The sequence below is a fragment of the Manacus vitellinus genome, unplaced genomic scaffold, assembly GCF_001715985.3.
Source record: "Manacus vitellinus isolate BGI_N305 unplaced genomic scaffold, ASM171598v3 scaffold_43_pilon, whole genome shotgun sequence".
NCBI lineage: Eukaryota > Metazoa > Chordata > Aves > Passeriformes > Pipridae > Manacus > Manacus vitellinus.
This window is the reverse complement of record NW_021940560.1, coordinates 4,080,492-4,103,645: the sequence shown is the minus strand read 5'-3', so window position 1 is coordinate 4,103,645 and position 23,154 is coordinate 4,080,492. Positions and strand designations below refer to the sequence as shown.

General features: G+C 38.4%; 1 protein-coding gene across 1 annotated transcript in view; it reads left to right on the top strand.

Annotated features, from left to right (window-relative positions):
* Positions 1-23,154, top strand: part of ARHGAP15 (Rho GTPase activating protein 15) — a 331,248-nt gene that overhangs the window by 263,396 nt on the left and 44,698 nt on the right. Inside the window, exon 12 of the mRNA XM_018078934.2 lies at positions 5,313-5,447. Within this exon, the coding sequence (XP_017934423.1) occupies positions 5,313-5,447 (135 nt within the window). The remainder of the gene's footprint in view (positions 1-5,312; positions 5,448-23,154) is intronic.

Sequence of the window (23,154 nt, the reverse complement as noted above, 5' to 3'; positions counted from 1 at the left end):
ATCCCTCTCTTACTCTCTGGACTTTGTGGAATTATATGAGGATGAATATGACCCAGTGTGCCCATGTACAGAAATCTTTTCTGTTTCTGGCTCAGACTGAGATTTAAGTTAGAAGTACTTGATTGTTCCAGCATGCCCCCAGGTCAGAGAACTGTCATTCCAGAGGACTGGAATAAGCAGCAGTCTGGATGCACATAGAGATATTCTGCATTTTAGCTTAAGTTGTTCAGTAATTTGTGCCTGGGCTCCATGGAAATGGGCACTCCAGTAAAAAACACATTCTCAGGCATTGTAACATCACAGCTTAAATTTTCTGTTAAAAGGGCACGGCAGGTTCCTCCAGCAGAGGAGGAGTAATGCACACAAACTTTCTTTTGCTGACTATATCCTTGACAATTCATCAGCACTAGCATTGGATGGATTCAGCAGAAGCTGCTTAGAAATCCATGGTAGACAAAATTTGATGACTTGCTTAGCTGACAGTTCCTTTGATTTGTTTAAACACTCTTGGAAGTGAGGGACCATGTGTTGAGTGCAGGAAGGACAGAGGAGCTTCCAAAACTAGCAAGGGAGAGAGGAAGAACTCCGAAAAATCAGGCTTAATGAGCAAAGTATGGATGAGCAAACAGTGAAGGTTTTTTTACTGCACTGTTTGATCAAAGTTCCAGGGGTTTTATGCACTTTGGAGGCTCTGTATAAACTGCAATGGCAGGACAGGATTCACTGCAGGGGAGGAAACTCAAAATCATGTGCTGCATTGCCAAAGGTTTGAGCTCCTTGTCATATGATGAGCAAGAGCCTTCACTACCTCACAGTATCCCATTGCTGCCATGCCTCCTGACATCCCTGTGCTCTAAATTGTGTGATCACTTTGAAAGAAGCTGCTTGCCCCAAGAAGGCAGCTGTGTCTGTGCACTACTGATCAGAGAAGCTGTGTCTCGTAAAATGCAGGTACAGCTATTGAACACACACACCTCTCAGTGTACAAATTAATGTTTTTGCTGTCAGTCATGGGAACAGCTCTCACAAAGGGATTTCATGATGAAGGAGTGCTTCGCTAGCTGATGCAAGTGGAGAAATTTCTCCTGAATCTGCCCTTTCATTTTTTATTTATTCAAAATTTTGAATGAACAGAAAATTATTTTTGATGAATATATAATCATTAAAAATAAAAAGAGGTGTCTTCGAGTTTGAGAAAGAAGGGCAGTGACACTGGACAGTTTGTCTTTTACTAGTATTTGAATGAGGACTTTTCTTTTTCTCTTTTAACCACAGAATTCTGTTTTGGATCTCTCAGTAGTAAAATGCCTATTGGGATGAGTGAGTCCAGGAAATTTCCCAGGCTTTCAGTCAACTGGGGATGCTTTGTGCCCACCCAGCTCTTCTGCAACCATTTTGATGTGAGGGGTATTGTATGGATTAGTTAACAGTGCTGTGCAGGACTTTCTCCAGGGGAGATCTCACTCAACAGATGCACTGGTCATTGGGATGAAAACTCCAGTGCTCCGAAGTTTCCCACACTGGACCTGGGGGTTGATCCAACCCTGAATGCCAAAGTTCAGGGAGTACAGGAGTGGCAGATGTTGTACCCAAGTACTCCCCATGAAGGACATTGTCATCCCAGTACTGCCATGTGCTGCCAGCAGCAGGGAAATGATGGAAAAGGCAGCAATGTCAGCAAATGGATCACAGTGTGAGACTCAACAAGACACATCTCACTAAAGTCTTCAGAAAGTTTTTTGAGGGTACAACCTCCACAGCAGAGCAGGCATAGCTAGTTGGGTTTGCAGGAATTGCTTTTTGGGGTCATCCAAGAGCTGCAGGAATATGTAATACCCAAAGTGGAGTAGGACTTCTGAAAGGTGATGCTCTGGCATGCAGTGGCACCATGGGCAAGAGATAGTGTAGAGATGGGAAAATACAAGCTATGAATTATCTGAAAAGACAACTGAACCAGCAGTGCTCTCAAAAGACTGCATTTTGCTCCTAGAGATTAGTCTACATACCAGGCAGGGCATGTGGTTAGAGGAACCACATCCATTTTCTTTCAAAACTGAGCTCTCTGTACAACTTTGGTTGATTTTCATATTTTCTTTTTTTTTCTCTCTTTAGTTGATCTTTCCATAGATTACTTTCTTCCTTTTTGAACAAGGATAACCCCAGGATGGTACATTTAAACCAAAGCTGAACTCCTGTTTGGTTCTACTGCAGACATTGCGAGTCCCATTAAAAATGTGTATTGTTGAAAAGGCTGATTTGCTAAGAATAAAAACACAGTAAAACACATATTCCCTTCACAAATGTATTGTATATCAATTTTTTTTTTAAATAATAACCTTGACAAGTGCCCACACTATTTTTTTTCCCTTAATGTGGTCTTTATATTTTCAGCCGGAGTATTAGCATAAATTTTATGGGATTTTCTGGGCATATTTGTGTCTGTATCTAAGATATATGATATCAACTGGCAGTGATGGTTGAACTAATCAAATACTACTGACAAGTTAAAGCAAATTTTTAGGACTGTGAGATTTTGAGCATCTTCCCAGATACAGTGTCTCCTGACTGAAAGCAGTCCTTGACTGTCAAGTTTAAATACCAGATTTGGGACTTAATCTTTATATAAGCAAAACACCCCAATAAGAAATATGTCTGAGTAAAGCCAAAAAGTCAGGTCCTCCCCTTAAGCCCAGCCTGAAATGTGTGTGTGTGTGTTTGTTTATGGCCCTATTGCCATGGTATGTGAGAGATTCCAACCAGTGGGAACCAACAGAGAGTCTTACACTGAATGGACTCCTATTTTCTTTTCCCTTTTTTTTTTTTTTTTTACTTGGCATTTGTTCCTTCTAGCAAACATTTTTAAAAACTCTCTTATTGCTAGAGGGAAAATTGACACCCTTTGCTTTCACGATGATACATTCCTAACACGTTTCCTTGAAGAGCTGGAAATGGTGCAAAAATCTGGTAAGATAAGTCCCTATAAAGCCTTAGAAGTCAAGCATTCCACTTTAGACATTTAAGACAAATGCATGGCAAAAACAAGTTGTGTTTCTTTTTTTTTTTTTTAAGGTTTCTACTTAAAGTTCTGTGCCAAAGCTACAGTACTTATACATTTTCTAAATGTGTTTTAAGCAATAAGTTGTACAACATTTTTAGAACATGTGTTAAGCTATTTCTCTAAGAATGAAGCTCTTAACAAAACATAAGCACTCTGCATGAGATCTTAGCAGCAAAGTGCTTAAAAGATAAAGTAAGAATTGGTACCATGGGAAGAACACCAGCTGTAGAGCACACAGGTCCATTATGAGAAGTATGGTAGTGGGTAGGGAGAAAATGATTTAATCAGGAGTAAAACCAATTTTATTATAAGGGCACGCAGGGGGTGTGGCACCATAGTGAGAGGGACATTTCAAAATATCTGACAGATTTCAACAATGTGAAAACCCACCCTGTTCTTTAAAGTGACAGTAAACCCCATCAGGTCTCTCTTTTTGATGCTATTGTTAACAGTTGACTGTTTAAAGCTGGCCTGCTAAGATGCTGTCGATCTAGTTCAATAGTGTGTGGCAAAATAAAAGGCTAATTGTTGAAATACGATCAATCAAATATGATCTCAGAGTCTAAAGAAGATCCCCTCTGGTAACTCATTTGAGATCAAATCATTACTTTTATGATTGAGGTAATTGAATGGGGAAAAAAAAGAAAGAAAGGGAAAAAAAAAAAGAGGCTTGAAACCAAAGAAGCAAACAAGACATCTAAATGAAATGCACAAGTCTGCCTTTGTTCCAGCTTTGTCTCACATTTCTCCAAGTTAAGGAATTGGGTCCATTCCTTTATTTGTATACATTTCCTGAATCCAGAAATTTTGAAAGCATTTTATAACACTTATTAAATAGAAGTTGAAAGATGACTCCATTTTGAATAAGATTTTCTGCCCAAAAGTAAACTCCATGGTGAGAAAACCATTACATTAAAGTACTGGGATCTGGAATTGTGGGTGTCCATGTGTCTCCTACAATTTTAGCATTTTGTTTAACAACAGTTCAGTAAAGAGGCTGCTCTTGAAACCAGCTGAACTGCTAAACATGAAATTTCAGTGACATTTAGTAAAACATTTCAGGACTATGTTGCTTCAAATTAAAATTGTTCAGCAGTTTTCATGGTTGGCCCCTGATTTGCATTGAGACTGAAAATTTCTAGAAGAGAGAATCATAACACATGGGAAAAAAAAGAAAACTCCATTTTTGGATTAACAAAACTTGGAGTAAGTGTGTGTCATTTTAATTTGGACTAATAAGGATTTGCACTTTCCTCAAGTTTTATAGGGATTATGATCTCATTGTTTGTTATGTTCTAACAGTATCACACTCCTAGAATTAAAAAGAAAGAAAAAAAAAAGACAAACCCAAAGAAAAATAAAATAATCACCCAATCTTGTTTTATTTTTATTAGAAACTCTATTTTAGCATTTAGTTTCTTTTATATTTAAATTCCTTAGCTCAGTCAAGCTTCAAAAGAAAACATTTTTTTTTTGTTTGCAAAACAGTTTTGGAGGCACTTGTGGTTTGTCTTTAGTGTGTTATCATTTTTGACAGCTTTGCATAGCCTAGGTAGGCCAACAGGGGTCTGTCTAATATTGTTGCTGGGCAAATCTTCCTCCCAGAGATGAAAACCAAACAAAATATTTTTGAAGCAGTAAGAAGGAATTAATATCCTTTCTCTCACAGTCCTCTATTCCTTGCTGACATTACATTCAGGCAAGGAAAAAAAAAAAAAAAAAAAGGAGAGAGGAGAAAAGCGTTACCCATTATTCCCTTGTACATAGCAAGGCTAACACATGTAAAGCAATAACTCATTTTCTATTGCCATGTTTAGCATATGTCTCCTGTTGGCTCAGCAAGGCCTTTAGGCCGGTCCCTTGAGCCGTCCATCGTTGGCAACTCTTAGCCCCTCGGCCTCAAAACCAAATAGCTTTGAATCATGTTGAGCTGTGATGCTAATTTTCATACTGATGCATTATGGGAATAAATGTATCTGACATACTGTGTCAATGGTGCTGTCTCTTTGTGTCTCTTGTTTTTTTGTTAGCTGCATTCCTACAGATGGTATTCCATTGAAAATGTTCTCTTCCTACAAAAAAAAAAAAAAAAAAAGGGAAGGAAAAAAAAAAAAACATACACAGCACCAAACCTCTAGGTGCAGAAGGCTGTTAACGGTTGCTGATGATAGTAGGCAAACATTAACATAATAATTAGTGTCTTGTAATTGTTTCATTAAAACCAGTTGTTCCATTTCTCCTCGTGTTTTCCCAGAAGAGAAGCTGAATTTGGACGACAGCCAGTGGGAGGACATCCACGTTGTCACCGGAGCACTCAAGATGTTTTTCAGAGAGCTGCCTGAGCCGCTGTTCCCATACTGCTTCTTTGAACAGTTTGTGGAGGCGATAAGTAAGTACATCAGATACAGCAGGAGCTCGTGAAATAGCCTGTTATATAAAAATAATAATAAACTTAAAAATAGAAGAACAGAGGCATCTCAAATCTGACTTACCTTCCATTATCCGTGATCCTGCCTTTTTATTGTTTTTGACTGCCTTTTATCTCCTGCAGCGTTTAGGTATTTAACTGGAAAGAAAAAAAAAAAAATCAAATTATTGATCTATAAATTTTGTCTATGTGATTTAACTGTAGTGCCTAAAATGGTTTAGGAAAGGAATTAAAATGTGTATGTATTCAAAATATGCTAGGCTGATAATCCATATATCCCCAAACACAAGAGAGAGACTAATAATTGTGAATCATGTTAGAAGGGGCTGTCTTTATGTTAATCAGAATGAAATGCATGTGTTTTGTTCCACAAGGTTGCAGACTCTTGCCTTGCAGTGATCACAAAAAGAATGCAAAAACATTCATGTTCTCATTTTCATATCTACCTTTTCTTGATTATTATTTTCTTTGTCAAAAGTTGGCAGGCAGAAAAAGTATTTTCAAAGTCCCAGGCATTTATTCTGCTCCTCGTCTCTGTGGTTTGTGTAATGCAAACCCACTCTGTATTTAATATATGCAGGTGCATTTTGTAAAACTGTGTCGGCTTGGAAAAACTTGACAAAAAACCAGAGCGATTTGGGGGTTTAGTCCCGTTGGAAAGGGAAGAGGGGGAGAGGGATAGCTTAAAGGGAAAAAACCTGGTAGGCGATTAATTAAAGATCCAATAGAGAAAACTGTCTAGGAAAAAGAAGCAAACCCAACAAAGTACTCAGAGGTCTGATTTCTGAGTGATGGGCACACGTATTTGCCATTGCTGTTAATGAGAGCTGGGTGTGCACATGCGCAGCTGTCGGGGAATACAGAACCCTTAATGCACAGCTCTCTTTGATTTTGTATTCATAAGAGCCTTTAGTTCAACCAAAGCTTTTCAAGACCCAGCATCAGATATAATGAGGTTAAATGCATCTCACAAGATCCTTCCCTGCTCGGTTATTCGGAGGTGCAGTGCAGTTAAATGCATGGTGCAAAAAGAATGCATTCCCTGAAAGTTTGCTCCTGGGAGCTCACTTTCTTCTTCTTTCAAAGGAAGTCAGGTGGGGAACATCACCTCTCAAATTTAAGTTCCTGCTGCACAGTGTCTGCAGCGCTAAGAGGGGAAAACCAATAAAGAGTTTCTTAGTGTTCAGCTTCAGCTTTTTTGGTGCATTGGGGCAAGTTGCTCATTGAAGCACCAGCTCCTGAACATGTCCCTCAGTTGGTTTTCCATCCACCTGCTCTGCCTTCTTGGAAAGAAGGAGGTGTGGTGTCCTCAGTGCATGAAGCCAGTTCATGGAGCACCGCTGGCGTGTCATCCACATCTCTTCTTGTGCACCTAATTCTACAGTCAGGTGTTCAACACCCATCCTCTGACATTATCACCTTCTCTTCCTGATAATTCAATATCATACTGGTCTTCTGGGGCTAAGTAGAGTCTTCCTCCCCTTTACCCCTGCTTTTATTGCCCACTGGCACATCCTTTGCCTGTGCAAACACTATTATACTCTGAAGAACGTTATCAGGACACCATGATCTCATTCCTGGTGCTGTCTTCTACTCTCATCCTCTCTGCTAGTATCCAAGTCAGAGTGATTTGAAATCTTTTAGTGGCCCCATGGGGAGGTTTTTGATAGTAAAAATACCAGGTATTTTTACTTGGTGGTCGTGGATTTGTGAATTAAGAGTTTGAAATCATGTCGGAAAGAGTCTGTCTACTAAAGCATTAATATTCATGAGTGAGAAATTAATGTCCCTTTCTGCTATTTGAACTATTATTAATTCTTATTATGATTTTGAGAGCCATTATACACATTGATAGGCTAATGAACAGTCATTTATAGAGGGATTTTAAGACAGTTTATTCCTCAGAAGAAATGCTAGCACTCTAAGACGTGCTTCGCACTATTTCAAACCCCTAATTCTTGTTGCTTGCTTTACTGCACATCAGGGTGATTTCTACCTAATCCAACTGTCTAAAGTAATCTATGATTTCCAATCAATCTTCTCTTTATTTGGCCTTTACTGACATAGTATCTGCAAATCTGTATTCCTATCAACTCCACTTAAAAAATGTCTATAAGCAAGAATTAGGTGTTTTCAGTGTTTTAGGAGCTTTTTTGTATGTTAATAGTCCTGAGGCAAAGTAAAAAAATCTCTTTTCTTCAATATCATCTCCATTGCAGATGATTCTTTGGCTACTTGTGCTAATTAATTTGCCTGGTCAGTACTGAGCTACTAGAAAATTTCCCTTCTTCTTCTTCAAGTTGTTGAGAAAAAGGGGCTGTAGTATCTGTTTTTCAAAAATTAGAATTATTAGCGTGCAAGACACAGGTGTGCATTACAGTTAAAAGGAATGCTTAAGAATGCCAGAAATAACCAACCCGATTCCCATACTGCTGTGGTGACTATATCCTTGGTCCAGCACTGAAGACCCCTTAGTCATAGCCTTGCATTTGTTAAGTAAGATTAAGTAGTCCAAAAACCTACTTGTAGTAGGTAGTAACAAGTTGCCAATAACAGTTCTTGAGAATTTAGAAATTTAGCTAGATGTTTCAGGAGGAATGAGTATCCAGGAGGTGTCATGGACTCCCTATGCTTATGTTATTTTAAAGCTTATGTGGAAAAAGTCCATAGGAAGCTTAGTATTAATTTTCCTGGATGCTGCCATTTTAATTAACATCTCTATTATGTGCTTGGGAATAAAATTTTACAGTACTCTGTGTTAGGCAAAGCACTTGCTCTCCACCTTCAATTTCCCCTATAAATAACTTTAGATATGGCCATACTATTAGAACACTTCAGATATGACCAGAGTATCAGAAGATAATTCAGGGCATTATAGAATCCCAGAATTCTGCTTGCTGGGCTGAAGCTGGATAATTACTGTCCACACAGCTTATATCAGAGAACTTATAAACGATAAATGGAAGGCCAAAAGACCTCTGACCTAATACTAATTTTGTTTCTTAGGGTTTGGAAAGCAGTTTGGTTTTTTTTCAAGGACTTTGTCTAGTATTACTGGCAAGTCATTTTGTGGTATTTTGGATGAAATATGCACTTCTAAAGTGTGCCCAAATGCTGCTATGAAGTCAGGTTCAGCCACACTTAAATTACTCAGTACCGCAAATAGTTCTATTGATTTTCTGGAAGATCAACAGACGTGGTTCAACAGATTGTCTGCAAGTAAAATTGTGCTTCATGTGAGTAAGGTGGTAGAACTGCCAATAACTGAAATACTTAATCACCTTATTTACAGAATTCAACCAGCATGGCCATACAAACTTATTCCAGGACTTTATCCACTGAAATGAAAAATGTCTACCCCCAAAATCTGTTAAAAAATATTAGTAGGTAAATGTGTTGGTTGATTGTAAGTCTTAATTGAAGCAGTTTTCTTGAAAAGTCTCAGGCAGAAGGCATGGAAAAAAAAAAAAAGAAATTCAACTACTAGTTTTCTGTGCAGCGATGCCTGATATCCGCAGAACAGGAAATATTTAAATATCCACTAGTCCTTCCAGATCTTTTCAGCTGGAGAGAACTGTATAGACAGTGCATCTGTCCAACTGCAGTCACAAAAAAACCCCACTGATATTCCACAAAGGAAAATTCCACCCAGTTCCCAAAGCTGCAACATCTGTCTCTGGTTTGGAAGGCTTGAGTTCAGGTCTTTGATTTTCTCAGCAACAGGTTGGAAAGATTACTACGTTGGAAAGATTTTTTTCAATGAGGTCTGGTGATTATGCCTTCTTTTCAGTTCTTTATCTCTAATATGAATTTAAAAGGTGTCACATAAGTAGTGTAGATAAATAGGAGATTTATTGTTTAAAATGCACACATAGAGGAAGATGTGTGTATTTTTATATATATATGTGTGTATATATACTCTAAATAGAAATCCTTCTGCCAGAATTATGATTCTCCTGCAGACAGTTTTCTCAATGAGTGTATCTGTTACTGCTGTGGGTTTCCCACTTGAGGCAGATGAACGGAGGAATGAGATTAATAAAAATAGTAGTGTTGAAAATCTGACTTGCAGGCTTTCAAGTGCAATCCACAACCTGATATGTCTCAGGTCTCCGTGTGAGGAACAGAAAATGTGGGATCCACATCTGCCACCAGGTCTCTGGAAAAAGGTGAAGGGAGCCTACAAGAAAGATGGAGAGAGACTTTACATGGGTATGTAGTGACAGGGCAAGGGGGAATGGCTTCAAAATGAGAGAGAGAAGGTTTAGATTAGACATTAGGAAGAAATTCATGCCTATGAGAGTAGTGAGGCCCTAGCACTGCTTGCCAGAGAAGCTGTGGCTGCCCCATCCCTGGAAGTGTCCAAAGCCAGGTTGGACGGGGCTTGGAGCAACTTGGGATAGTGGAAGGTGTCCCTGTCCATGACAGAGGGTGGAACTGGATGATCTTCAAGGTCCCATCCAACCCAAACCACTCTATGATTCTATGACTTTTAGGGCACCAGATCTCATTAGCATGTGTGGCTTCAGTCTTGGCAATTCCCCCCGGATCAATCTCCCCAGACACTTAGGCAAAGTAATCCCCCATCTCTGGAGCTCAGGCTTTGCAGCTCTGGCTGGAAAAGCAAAGGAAGCATTTCTCTGCATGGGGAGAAGTAGAGCCATAGGCACCTAAAGTTCTTCGAAGGGCACAATCACAACATCTAATTAACTTATACACCTTCAGGGATAGATGGCAACCGAATAAGTTTTTTCAGAATTTAAGTGCCTAGACACCATCTAAGGTCCAAATTAGTACTCATTTAATTTTTGTTTTTCAAGATCTGGATTTTTTTTTTCTTTGATTTCTCTGATAGACCATTAACACTTTTTTCAAATTATTTCACACATATCCTTTCGATATATCAATTAGGGTCTCCTGGTGCATGCTAAGCAGAATTCTCAATGTCATTCCTATCAATCCCACAATGTTATGTGTTACCCTACTGTATGGAAACTGAAGATGGTTATTTAGCATCTTACACACGATAGAGTTTTGTAACTTTTTTGAGTAGGAAATTTGTTAGATAAAAAATTCATTACAGTTTTGCTTGTCCGTGACACTGGTCTTTACCGGTCTCGTCTGACAAAATCTATGATGATAACACAGCAAAGCAATACATTCATCTCCCATGGGAATAATAGACTTATTTTAGACCCACAAAAGCTATCATTTGTTGTCAATCCTCTGCATGTTGGTCAGTTGTCTTCATCTGCAGCATGGCTGGCATCAATAAAACGGTTTTCTTCTGGGCTTTGGCTCTAGTCCTGCTTCAGAAAGGTGCCCCAAGAACCTGCTGTCTGTGTGGCTCGAGAGAACATGTTGCAGAAACTCACATCTATCTGGGCAATAATCACGCTTCGGTCTTCAGCAGACCATAGCAAATTTTTTGCACTGCATAATGTAAATTTTGAGGAGTTTGCACAGAAGCTGTCTGCACCAAAATCAGGAAAAAACCCAAAAACCTGTGTCAGGAGGCAATAAACAAATCAAGTCATCAATACATAATCATGACCAAAGAACAGAGCTACACTGGTTGAAAAAATAGTGCAACAAGGACCTGCTCTGAACTACTATGCAGTGTTATGAAAATAGTAGCTGGGAAGCAGAAAGGAAGTAAATACATTCATTTATTCTGACAGTCATAACATCCTTGTATCATCTTGGTGGAAAGTTACAAAAGATGTCTAAAGAGATTTTCAAAAGGCATCTAAAGAAACCTCACTCGAGGCTTACAAAGAACAAGGCTCAAGGCCAACTCGTCTTGGAAAGACAAGTCAGCATATTGCACTGTAAGAAATCCATGACAGTCTCTTAACATCATCACGTAATAGGTTCCTGAGAAACCAAATCTTATCAGTCTCTGGCATTATGCAAATTTCTGTCATAATCTCAATCTGTAGGCTTCGAGTCCTAATCAAACTGCCTTCAGATTCACAGTTGGCGAGCCTCCTATTGAAATTGTTTTCCTCTCCTCCATGTACTTGTCCAAGGAAGTTTTGGGGCTTGGCATGGCATCAGAAAGCCTCAATTTCATGTGAACATGGTGATTTATAAACAAATCCAAGGTCACCACAATATATTTCGCATAATTAATACATTTTTGTCCAAATAAATATCAGAAGACAGCAGAGATCAATAAAATAACATGAACAAACAAAAAAAAAAAACAAACCTGTGTAGAAACAAAAAGTAGTTAAAAGTCGAGGTACAACTTTTTAAAAGATTAAAAAAAAAAAAGGAATGATTTTATGGGTAGCTTAATCTCAAGCATATCCATCCATGTAAATATATGAATTTGTGTGGTATATATACTCTCCCAAGCACAATAACATTAGATAATAATAACAGCTCAATCATAAAGTGATACTAGATATTTTCAGTGGAGTCTGAGTAGTGTTAAATTCACTTTTGAAATATTTTTGAAATCTTATCTGGAAAGTTGTGTGAAATTCTCATTCAAGAAGGATTAACTGATATATGGAAGAGGGAAAAACCCTCACATTTTAGAAGAGATGCTAAGATGATATAGGAGACAGAGACACTGAAAGAGAAGACTTTTAATATAGGTGTTAATGAAATACAGATTAAAAGTGTATATGATCATCCCGAATGAAACCAATAAGTAAATAAAACAGTAAAAATTACGCAAATATATTTAAGCTGTAGCATTCCCAACCATTATAACCACCATGTTCTAGCACAATCTTCACTTAAATTTGAGCCAGTAAGAAAGAATATCTCCACTGAAGATGTAAATGGAGGCTGTTGTATTTGCAATAGCAGCAAACTGGTAACTAAAGAGGTTCATTCCAGGCTCTTTGTTCTCAGGAGGTGTCAAGGAACAATATGTCCTGGTAACCTCCTAGTTCTTTTTCAATGACCTTTTCTTCACAGTTGCAAACTGTTTCTGCTCAACAGCATTTTTAAATAGATCTTTTCAGGTCTGTAAGCAAGTGTTTTAGGGGAAAAAAAATAAAATTGGAGGCCATGTCTTTGAACAGATTTTTTGTTTTGAGGTGGAAACTAGCCCAACTAAAGAAATTAAGAAATGTTAAGAAATAAAGGACATTGGAAAAGAATTAGTAGGTAAGACATTTCTTCCCTTTTTTTTTTTTTCTTGGAAAGTTTTAATTAAGTTGTTGTAAAGAAATTGAAAACAAAATCTACACCTGAAGGTTTAGCTCCTCTGCAGGGCTTTTCTCTGTGAAGGATGCTCAGGTAACACCTGTTCATAGGGAGCCTGGTTCTAGATTGACTTTAGTTTTTATATTTCTAAACATGAGCCTCTGCCTTTAAAACAAGATACAATGTGATATTTACTAATCTTTTTTTTTCTGGTAGCACACAGTTCTGTTGGACTAAAAAAGAACACTTCACAAAACTCTTAGATGTGCACCGAAATAACATTTTGATTGGATTTTCCCCTTTGTGAACTTTACCTAACACAGTGTTCCAGTGACACTGTCAAATGGACAAATATTTAAATTATATTTAATGGACAACATTTACATTTTGAGGAAAAGAGGAAACTCTGAGGAATCTCACTGAAAGGGTTATACCAGTGATGAAAATTGCCTTAATATTAAAGGGACAGAAAAACTGTTTAATTTGCTCTTATAAATATGGTGGAGGCTTTCCAATTATCATCAAAGGAAATGAAGAAGTTTTAAAGGAATCTGCACTTGGATTTTGCTGTCATGAAAAGTTTGCGTAGGAGGGACATATTCTCCCCCAGCTTAGTCTTTTTTGTTATTATAGTTATAATTTTTTTAGCATAGCAGAAATTTTACTGCGGATGCCTGGCCTGTCTCTTAACTCATGCTAATTATATTCATAATTAAATGTTAAACAAGAATTGACTAGGCCAACTGGCTTGCACAGGTGTTTGTGATATGAATGGTTTAATGCTCCCACAATAAATTATTGGATACAAATCTGCAGTAATCTACACAGTGAGAACTTTTATCAAGAACTTTGATGTACATGGAAGGTCCAGCACCGTGCTTTGAAGCTGAGGCTTTCAAATAGCACTTACAAGACAGTTTTATGCCAAAACTGTGACTTGTCCTTGATTGCACAAGCATTAACAAGTTTAAAAGTTTTTTTTGGGGGAGGGGCTGTTACCTGCCATGGGCTGAAGGTGCTCAGAGCATTAATGTTTAAGGGAAGCTGGAAAAGCCGTTGGATGCTTGAAGGAAATGTCATCTGACTCACTTCAATCTGCAAAACAGTCATTTGTATTTGTAACTGATGGTGAATTAATCACTGAGGCTCCAGTAACTATCTGTAGTTTTACCCTGATTGTTGGTTTTCAGACGATGAAATCAAACACTTGTAAATGGAGAAAGACATAAGTTTCAGTTTATTCCTTTTATACTTACTGTTAGGACATGTGTAATTTAAATTTCATCCGTGGTTAAGGGAATCTTTTAAAGGGAAAAAGCATTGGCACAGGCTGCCCAGAGAAGTGGCGAAGTCCCCATCCCTGGAGGGATTTAAAAGATGTGTAGATGTGGCATTTGGGGATATGCTCTAGTGGTGGACTTGGCAGTGCTGGGCTGAAGGTTGGACTTGATGATCTTAGAGGTCTTTTCCAAGCTAAATAATCCTGGGATTCTATCAAAGGAAGGGCAGAAGGAAGAAGCAAGCCAACTTGAGAGTTTGTATCTGGGTTAGCATAAGTGAGACTCATGGAGAAAATCGAGCAGGAGAGAATGGTGAAAGAGAAACTGAGAAATCTGAGCAACAGCACTGGGCAGAAAAGGGTTGGGGAAAAGATAGAGAAGGAGCACTTTAGTGACTGTGACAAGATCTCTGTAACCTGGAGTGTTTGCAGGAGGCAGGGGAGAGGAACTTCTCGTGAGGGTTATCTGGAGCTCTTGACAAAGTGAGAATTGGCACTCTGGGTTCGAGGGGAAAAATGTTTCACCATGCTTGTGAGTGAAGCTTCCACTTGGGGAAAGTAATAACAGGAGGAGAGGCAGCCTATAATGCCCCAGTTACACAATTTCAGAGGTGCAAAAATGGAAGAAATGAGTGGGGGGAAAGTGGAAAGAGAAGACCAGGAAGGGAGGAAAAAGGAGAACCTCCAAGAACAAGAGAAAGGGATGCCGAAAGTCAGCACCCACGATGTTGGGCTGTCTTCCTCTCTCCATACACCTTCCTACTATCTGAAAGTTGCTACCTTCTCAAATAACAGTAGCACCACACCTCTCTGTGTGGTGACATGTTGGATCTGAACCAGCATGATAATATCTTGGTGTAAAGAAATAACAACTAAGTCGTTCTCTGGTCCTCATCACATGGATATTTGAAGACCTAATACACTATCTGAACACTCTTTGAAGTGTACTAGACTACTACAGCTGCAGTATTCAGAGTAGGTACTAACTTTATGGAGTACTTCTGTGCATCCTAAATGCTTCAAGCAACTGAGCTAGAAGAAAGTGCATAGCCTTAGCCTTCAGACCTAGCACTGAGAAAAAACTTTTGGATAAGAATCTTGGTAGATGGAAAATTAAGTAATAGAGGCTCTGTTTTTTGCTGTGCCTTTACCACCCAAGAGCAGTAATCTGTAAAAAAGGTGTTACAGCTGCTCTTTTTTTTCCAGAAATGTTCTAGCAATGGTTTGATATGGAGAAAGAAACAAGAAAATAAAAGTTCTAAAAGTTCCACAAAGTAGGCAGGCACAGAATCAAGTCACGATCCATAAAACATCCTCACAGTTTACTAAAATAGCAGAAATACAGGTTTGGAAAAGGAAAATGCTGCATTTCTAAAGGACATAAAAAAATACAGCAATACAACCAGAATAATAACAATAGCACTATCTACAGAGTGCTCACTGAATTTCACAGAATTTCAGAAAAAAAGTTAAGATACAGGTTCAAATCAGGCCCAGATTGGGGGGTCCAAGCTCCCCTTCCCTGAAGGGCATCACTTTTCACAGGTCTGGCTTCTCAGTGTCTCTGTTTTGAGAGGCGGATCTGTGTCTGCCACGGAAAGTGCAATTGCAAACTGAAATACTTTGGGAAAGTATTGATGTCTCAATGTGAGGGTAGTCTTGTGTTCTTACCAAGGCTGGGCCAGAGTTCAGAGTTAATAGGATTTATAATGTCTCTTGAGGGACACAAATTGTGAAAAAGTAGTGCTGGAAAACTGGGTAATGTGGCTGCAGAAAAGCATCCTTAGCAGCTGTACTCCACCAGCTGCACCAGATAACAGCTAAAAGAGAAGTCAAGTAAAGTAAGAAATAGTGTGGGAATGGAAACACTGAGTAGTGCTGCACATCCTCCTCCTAAATGGGTATCAGGGAGTGTGTGGCCCTGAGGCAACAAGAACTCATTGAACAAAGAAACTCACTGCACAAGAAATTCCTTGAACACAACTTTTAGGGATGTTTCTTCAGATGCAGAAATATTTATGCAATCTGCTGCCTCCTGCTTATGGGGCAGGTATTGAATTTTAATTGCCCACAATTTTAAAATAAAATACAATTTTTCTTGCTTCCTGGAGAATCAAACTGCTGCCTTTGATTCCCTTCTATGTAAGATTCATCAGCCTGTTAACCCAGGTGACTATTGTTACATTTTGGCCCCAGCACTGCTGCTTTAATTGCCTGGGGTGTTATTACATCACACAGATAATCTCATTGAGATCAGGAGTACCACTGAATTCACCAACAGCTCATGGTCTGACTCCTTCACTGTGAAACACTTTTGAGTGATAGTGTGGCACCGGGAACAAAATAAAATTCCCAATCCAGGCACAAAAATTCTTCACCAAGGTGTGCTTAGATAATCAGAAAATCAAACCATGTGTTAATCACTCCTATAAAACAGAAGATCTGAGGCAAACAGAAAGGTGGGACTCACAAGGGTTTTAGGACCCCCAAAATGTGACTGAGAACTGTTCTGTGTAAGCACATGTGAAACCCCTGGTGTTTGGAGCTTGTTATCAGGAGAGCCCTGGTGAGCAAGGGAAATATTTTCCAAGCTGGCACTTCTAACATGTCATGTAAAGGGAAAGGGCTGCACATACAGAGAAAGAGTGAGGTGACCAGAACTGACACTCAGCCTAATTTGCAGTGTATAACTTATCTCTACACTCCTACAGGTGATAGTGAAAGAGGGACAGGGAGGAAATTGCCCTTGTACATGCACAGGGTGCCTACCCACAAGGAGGGCAAATAGAGTGAGTGCATAAGCTGCAGTTTCTTTTTTTTTCTCCTTTTCTTTTTAAGTTTTTTTTCTGTTTTGTTTCCATTTTCTTCTCCTTTTCCTTTTTCCTTTTATTTCTTTTTTTCCTTTTTCTTTTATTTTTATTTTTCCATTTTTCCTTTTTCTTGACCTTTTCCCTCTCCCTTTCCATTTTGCCTTTCCCTTCTCCCTTTCCCTTTTCTTTTTCCTTTTCTGTTTCTTCTTTTTTTCTTCTTTTTCTTTTTTCTTCTTTTTCTTCTTTCTCTTTTTTCTTTTCCTTCTCCTATTATCGTTTTCCCTTTCCTTTCCCTTTTCTTTTTCCTTTTCTATTTCTTCTTTTCTCTTATTTTTTTCTTCTTTCTTTCTCCTACTCATTCTTTTTCTTTTCCTTCTCCTTTTATCCTTTTCCTTTCCCTCGACCTTTCTTTTTTCAATTTCCTTTTCCATTTTCTTTTTTTTTTCTTTTCATTTTCTCTTTTTAATTTCCTTTTCAAACAAAACCAAGCTGGGAGAAGCAGGAAGGCTTGCCTGGCAGGCAGGTTTATATACGCTTCTGCAGCTCCAGCTCTGGGCTATCAAGTGCCACTTCTAGAACAGCCTTTTCCTTGGCTCATGTTTAATTTGCATCTGCATGTTCACATGCAGCCAGAACTAACCTACACTCTCTGCAGCTGAGGTTGGTGTTTGGTTTTCTTTACACCACAGATCAGGGCACCTTTTGAGGCCACATTCCTGCTTGCAAGCTTAAGTGTATAAGCATTTTTTTAAAAAAAATTAGCCCACTGTGGGGATATAAATCCTCTACAGAGAAAAATATTAAACCATGATGGGAGTAACCACTTTAGGAGATGTTCGAAGAATTTGATCCAAAATCTGTGGTTTTGCTTTGAAGCTGTCCTTTAGTTCAGATGGTATTTGTGAATCACTGCCTCAAAAAAAAAGGGGTCTTTTGGCACACGCTTTAGGCTGATGACAGGCAAAATGAAGTAGATTCTGTCTCAGAAATCTCCAAAAATAATCTTAGGTTTGACATAACACACCATGTCATGAAGTGATATAAGCCACATAAGCACAAAGCAGGCTTTAAATTTAAAGAAGAATAATCCTATTTTCAGATAGGATATTTTCCATCCATTTGGATAACAAATATCTGATGCAGAATATAGGCATGTTAATATTGAGATCCCTTAAAACCTGCAGATCCTGGTAGCTGGTGGCTGTGGCAGCTTTCTTTCTACCTGTGCTTTCTGATGGTTGCTCAGACTATCCACACACACACACATATTGAGCACACACACCTGCACTGAAAATTTCTATCTGGAAATAAAGACCTAGGCTTTTTTTTACTGTCTTTAACCCCTCAGCACCAGTGATCTGGAGTTCCTGATGCTAAAGAGTGATGCAAAATGCATTAATGCTTAGCACTGGGAAATCCCAACTCCTGGTGCCAAGAGGTTCATAAATATAGTAATGAAACCTCTTGACTCAAAGTGAGCACTATTTAACAGAACAAGCATGAACAGCCTTTAGGAGATTTTGCAGCTGGATTTGTTCCACTGTGTCAGAGCTGAACCTCCATGATAGTAGTTTTAAAAGACTGTACATGGCTTAAAAAAAAAAGAGTTTGAGGAAGCCAGTCAGAACAAAATTAAAAATAAATAAATCTGTGGAAAGGAAAAGTAAATACATCACTGTATCCCATACCAGAAAAAAAGGCATCAAGATTCCCCACTATGAATTCAGTGACAGATGTCAAGGTCTTTGGGAAGTGTCCACCAAGCTTTATTTTGCACATGTTCCTGAGCAACTAAAACGAGTACTTTGTGTGATAATTTACTAGCAAATCAGTATCAATAATTCAGAATCATGTAAGCAGTCATGTTTATTATATCCTTGTTGCTTAATATTCATGATAGTAATTTACTTTTATAGTACAGTTTCATGTTATCTCCTCCTTTGCTGTAACTTTGAGACAAGCAAGCTGCAAAAGTAGAAGGTCAGGTAACCCTTTGAAGACTGTAAAAGTTCATTCTCTTGGAATTTGCCTGCTTAGGAGGTTTTTTTTAATGCTTTAGTGGCTCCTTAAATTATTTATACTATCATTCCTAACCTAGCATTATTTATTTAACAAACATCACTGCCAAATGAGATTTGTAAAGAAGTATATGGATACAAACTTTATAAATGGAGAATCCAAAATTTCTAGAACTGCACAATTGAAAATGGTAAGGAAATCTGGTCTGTATTTTAACAGAAACTCATGCATTTCTTTCTAAAAATTTAAATTATGCACTTATTTAAGATTTCCTGATGTTTTACAATGACAAGAATGCAAGGAAACTTAAGTTGAGGGTGGGTTTAATGCTAAAAAGAGAAAGAAATTTGATTCTTAATTCATCAAGGTGTTTTGCTGTGTTTTCTTGGATTGAATGGAAGAAAATTAAATTCTCACTTCAGACCACTTTTCCCTTCAAGAGAAACACAAACGAGCTATAATCTAAGTAGAAGTCAGGCCCAAACACGTAAAACTTGTTAACCAGGTTGGCAGTGATAGAAACAGGAGATTTTATCCACTGAACATGCAGAGTACAAACTACTACAACTTTTAGCTGTCACTCCTACTGAAACACTTCTTTAATGACTGAGTGAGGCCTTAGTTATTTAAGACCTGGTCTTTAATAGTGCATTCAGATTTAACTGAGTAGCACTTTTCTCTTTTTCGTATGTACTTTTTTAGTTAAAAAACTGGATTTCAGCTGAGCCAGTTGAGGTACAAGAACCATACTGTTCCTTTAGTGCAGACATAAAGCATGATAAGGTTTAATGAGAAAGCACAAATTCAAAGATGATAGAGATGTCAAGATTTTCTCTACTATCTATAAATCAGAAATCAGCAGAATTCTTCATTTTCTTTGGATTTATTTTTTTAATATTTTTCTGTGCTGCTGATCTGCTTCACTATTTCACCTCAGACTGAGTTCATATAGCAGAATCATTCAATATGTGAAACTCTTCTGATTAAAGACAGTCTATAATTACAGAATAGCCTCTTTGGTATGTCCCCTTTTCTTTCAATTAAGGATGAGCTTTTGATGAAGCTGTATTGGTTACTGCACATAATCAATCGTTTCTCATCTAGGAACATATTTTTCATTAGACAGGAGGTGGAGGCCAAACAAAAAAATATTGCTGATCAGATGAATGAAGTCTAAACCTACCTCATCACAAAGATAACATCTAAAAATGCTTCAGGTTTATTTATGGCAAACAAAAAATATGACTAGGCTTCAAGAAATGATGAAGATAAGCAGACATAAAAGACATTTTTATTCTAAGTGTAAACTATCATTAAATGTATTTAGATTTATACCCTATAATTATTATGATTGTAGCAATTAATCAATCAACTGATTAACATGTAGGGTCACCAGGACACAGTGATCTTATCTTGAAGCTTGAATTAATTAATTATTCCTTACTCTACATTATTATTTTCTACTTGTGTATGTTTTCTCAGTGTCCCTATTGACAAATATATCTTTTTTTTTTTTCCATGATGCATTGAGTCGAGCAGGGGAAGTCACTGACGTGCATTTACTAATTTGCCATCAGAATTTCAAATTAATTAAAATATTTTTAAAGCATCGCGCAATTTTTAACTACTTGTTATATTCTAATTAGCAAGGTTCAATTAAATTGTTTTCAACGTAGCAACTTAAGAGCTCTCATCTCTTCAAGTGGAGTCAAATTCAGCGGGTGTATATTGTTGCAGTGATATAATTCCGTGTTCATTATCCCACAAGCCAGCGAAGTCTTTCTGAGCAGCGTGTTTGTTCGCCATATGTGGCACTGAGAGGATTTTCCAGTTCCACAGGCAATCCTGCTGTCAGGAGTTCTTCCTGAAATTCGGCTACGTTTTAATTTGTTTTATGCAAAATTATTTTAGGCCCCCGCCCACATGGGTTGGAATTAGGGGACCTTTGAGGTGCCTTCCAACCCAAACCAGTCTAGGATTCCATGGAAAGCATCACTTCTGATAACCTCTTCCTTGTGCTGAACGTTGTCTCCTCGCGGTAGAATTTGTATCACCCTGAAAGCACCACTAGAACTCTTACTGGCTCCAGAGGAGACACCACCTTATCCTTCATGTTTGCTTCCTTCAGGTGTTAGTAGATCCTTGCCATTCCTCTGGCATCCTCAACCATGATTTAACCGATTTAACCGAGCTCCTTTGTGTCTCACCATATTCATTGTTGCTTCTGTCACAGTGTTCAAGGTTGGGTTTTTTTGCTTAGTTTTAGGGGGTTTTGGCTTTTGTGAGTATCCTGACCATTTTCAGTGTCTTTCTCATACAAATGGGCTGTAAAACCGGATAGGACCCATCAGTCAAGGAGAGGTGATGTTACTTCCCTCCCCATCACAGTCAGAGATGTCACTACAAATGTCATGACTGGCTTTGCTGCTCCACACACCCTCTTGTACCATCACTGTGTCCAAATTCCTCCTGGTTATCAGCCCCATGTTTGTTTGACATCTCCGGTTCTTAAGAACTTGGTTTAGGGGTTTTAATGTTGGGGTTTTTTTCTATACTATGTTTTCTTATCTTTTTCTTCTATTCCATAGTTGTTAGTTTAAGGCAAGCCTAGTAAGCCCTGGTGGGGTTGAAGAAAGACATGAGTGCTCTGTCAAACAGCCCCTAATTCAGCAGGGTTGTCACAAAAAACATTCAGATCCTCTGAGCTTGTAAACCTACATTTCTGTGCTATTGCCACCTACTGATCTGCACTTTGCTTGTGCTTTAATGAATAAGAATAGAATTTGTATGCATCTGCCTCTCCTCTCCTTCTGCCCTGTGGACCATGGAATGGCCAGCAAGACTGTGGGCATGGTGTGTCTGGGGCTGTTTTAGCCACTCAAAACAGGCTACCACCACAGAAGCAAAAGCATACAGACCCTCCCTGGTCCTGCACTATAACCATCAGCCCCATACATGTCTTAGATGCCCTTAGTCATCTTTTCTTTTTGTTGGTTTTTTTTTTCTTAATGCAGAGCTGAAACACTCCCCAGTTCTGTAATCCTCCTCGTTTCCCAGATTGGCGCTTCCATCAGACTACCCAAAAAGAACATCAAGTTTGGAAGAAATTCCATAGCCCTTCAGACACCCTCCTTTCAGGCAGGAGAGGGACAGGCACCTCTTTATATACCTCCCAAGAAATATCAGTGGCCTTTGGGAAAGTCTTCCCAGAGGGCCTGTCTCACCTTTCCTTTCCTTCTGGGCCTTTCCTTCTCCTCCTGTTCCTCTACCTCCTGCCATAACCCCCATACAGACATATACAATGCAGTTCTCTTCTTCATGTCTGATTTTTCCCACTTTTTTCCAGTCTGTAACACCCTACTGCAGTGAATCCATGTCCTGATTAGGGCTGTTGAGTTCTACTATTATCTATATAATCAAAAATAAAAGAGATGCTAAAAACCCAGCTGCCGGCTCTCTCACTGAGCTTCTCAGAGAAGTTCATATCCCAGCCTCTGGTGGTTTTATTTTTCCAATTTTAGTGCAGGAGATAGCAGTAATAGTAGTAGGTTTGGGGGCCCTAAATAGAAAGGGTAGGAGAAGCAGTTATCATCAAGCTTTAACTTTGAAATATAAACTTAGCAAAGACTTCCCTGATGAAGTATACATATGGAACTACAGAATGCCACTTTTTATCCATTTGTTTTCCTGACCATAACCACGTTTTCACACTGTCAGCATTTTCATTAGAAGCTCTTTTTGTCAGAGGTTTATAACGAGAATGTAAAGATTTGCTATGGGCTACATCTCAATCCAAGAGCAAATGTTTATACCAATTCTGAAAACAATCAGCTTGCCCATTTGTAGTTATGCATGTGTTCATCATCTGTTACTGCTTGTCCAATGCTCTGTAACTTCTGGAAGGAAAAAGAGACATCTGGAGGGAAAAAAAAAGCTATCCTGCAGATAGCACACTATATGTTGTCCTGAGTTATTGAATAAGGTACTACAGAAATGCAGCTTTTCAGTCAACAAAATATTTTTCTTTTGCTTAAGCCTGTCAAATATACTGCAGAAATATTTTAATGTATGGCTTAGACTGGTATCCTTTTGTACATTACTTACATGGAAGTTGTGTTAAAAATTCTCTAGCAATTATTCACCTAATGAACCGAACCACTTTTGCGATGCCAGGCACGATGAATTCTTTGAAAATGTTTTAGCTTATCTTCTCGACCTGAGGGTTAACAGGGTTTTCCTGTCTGTCACTTCCACTGTGTATCAGTCATTAAGTCCCATGATGTTCTGGGGTTTAGTTAAATGTAAAAGAAAATTTCTCTGGCTGTGTTGATTTGAACAAAAAGGTACATAGAGTGGGCATGTATATAATCACACACAGATAAATTTTCACACA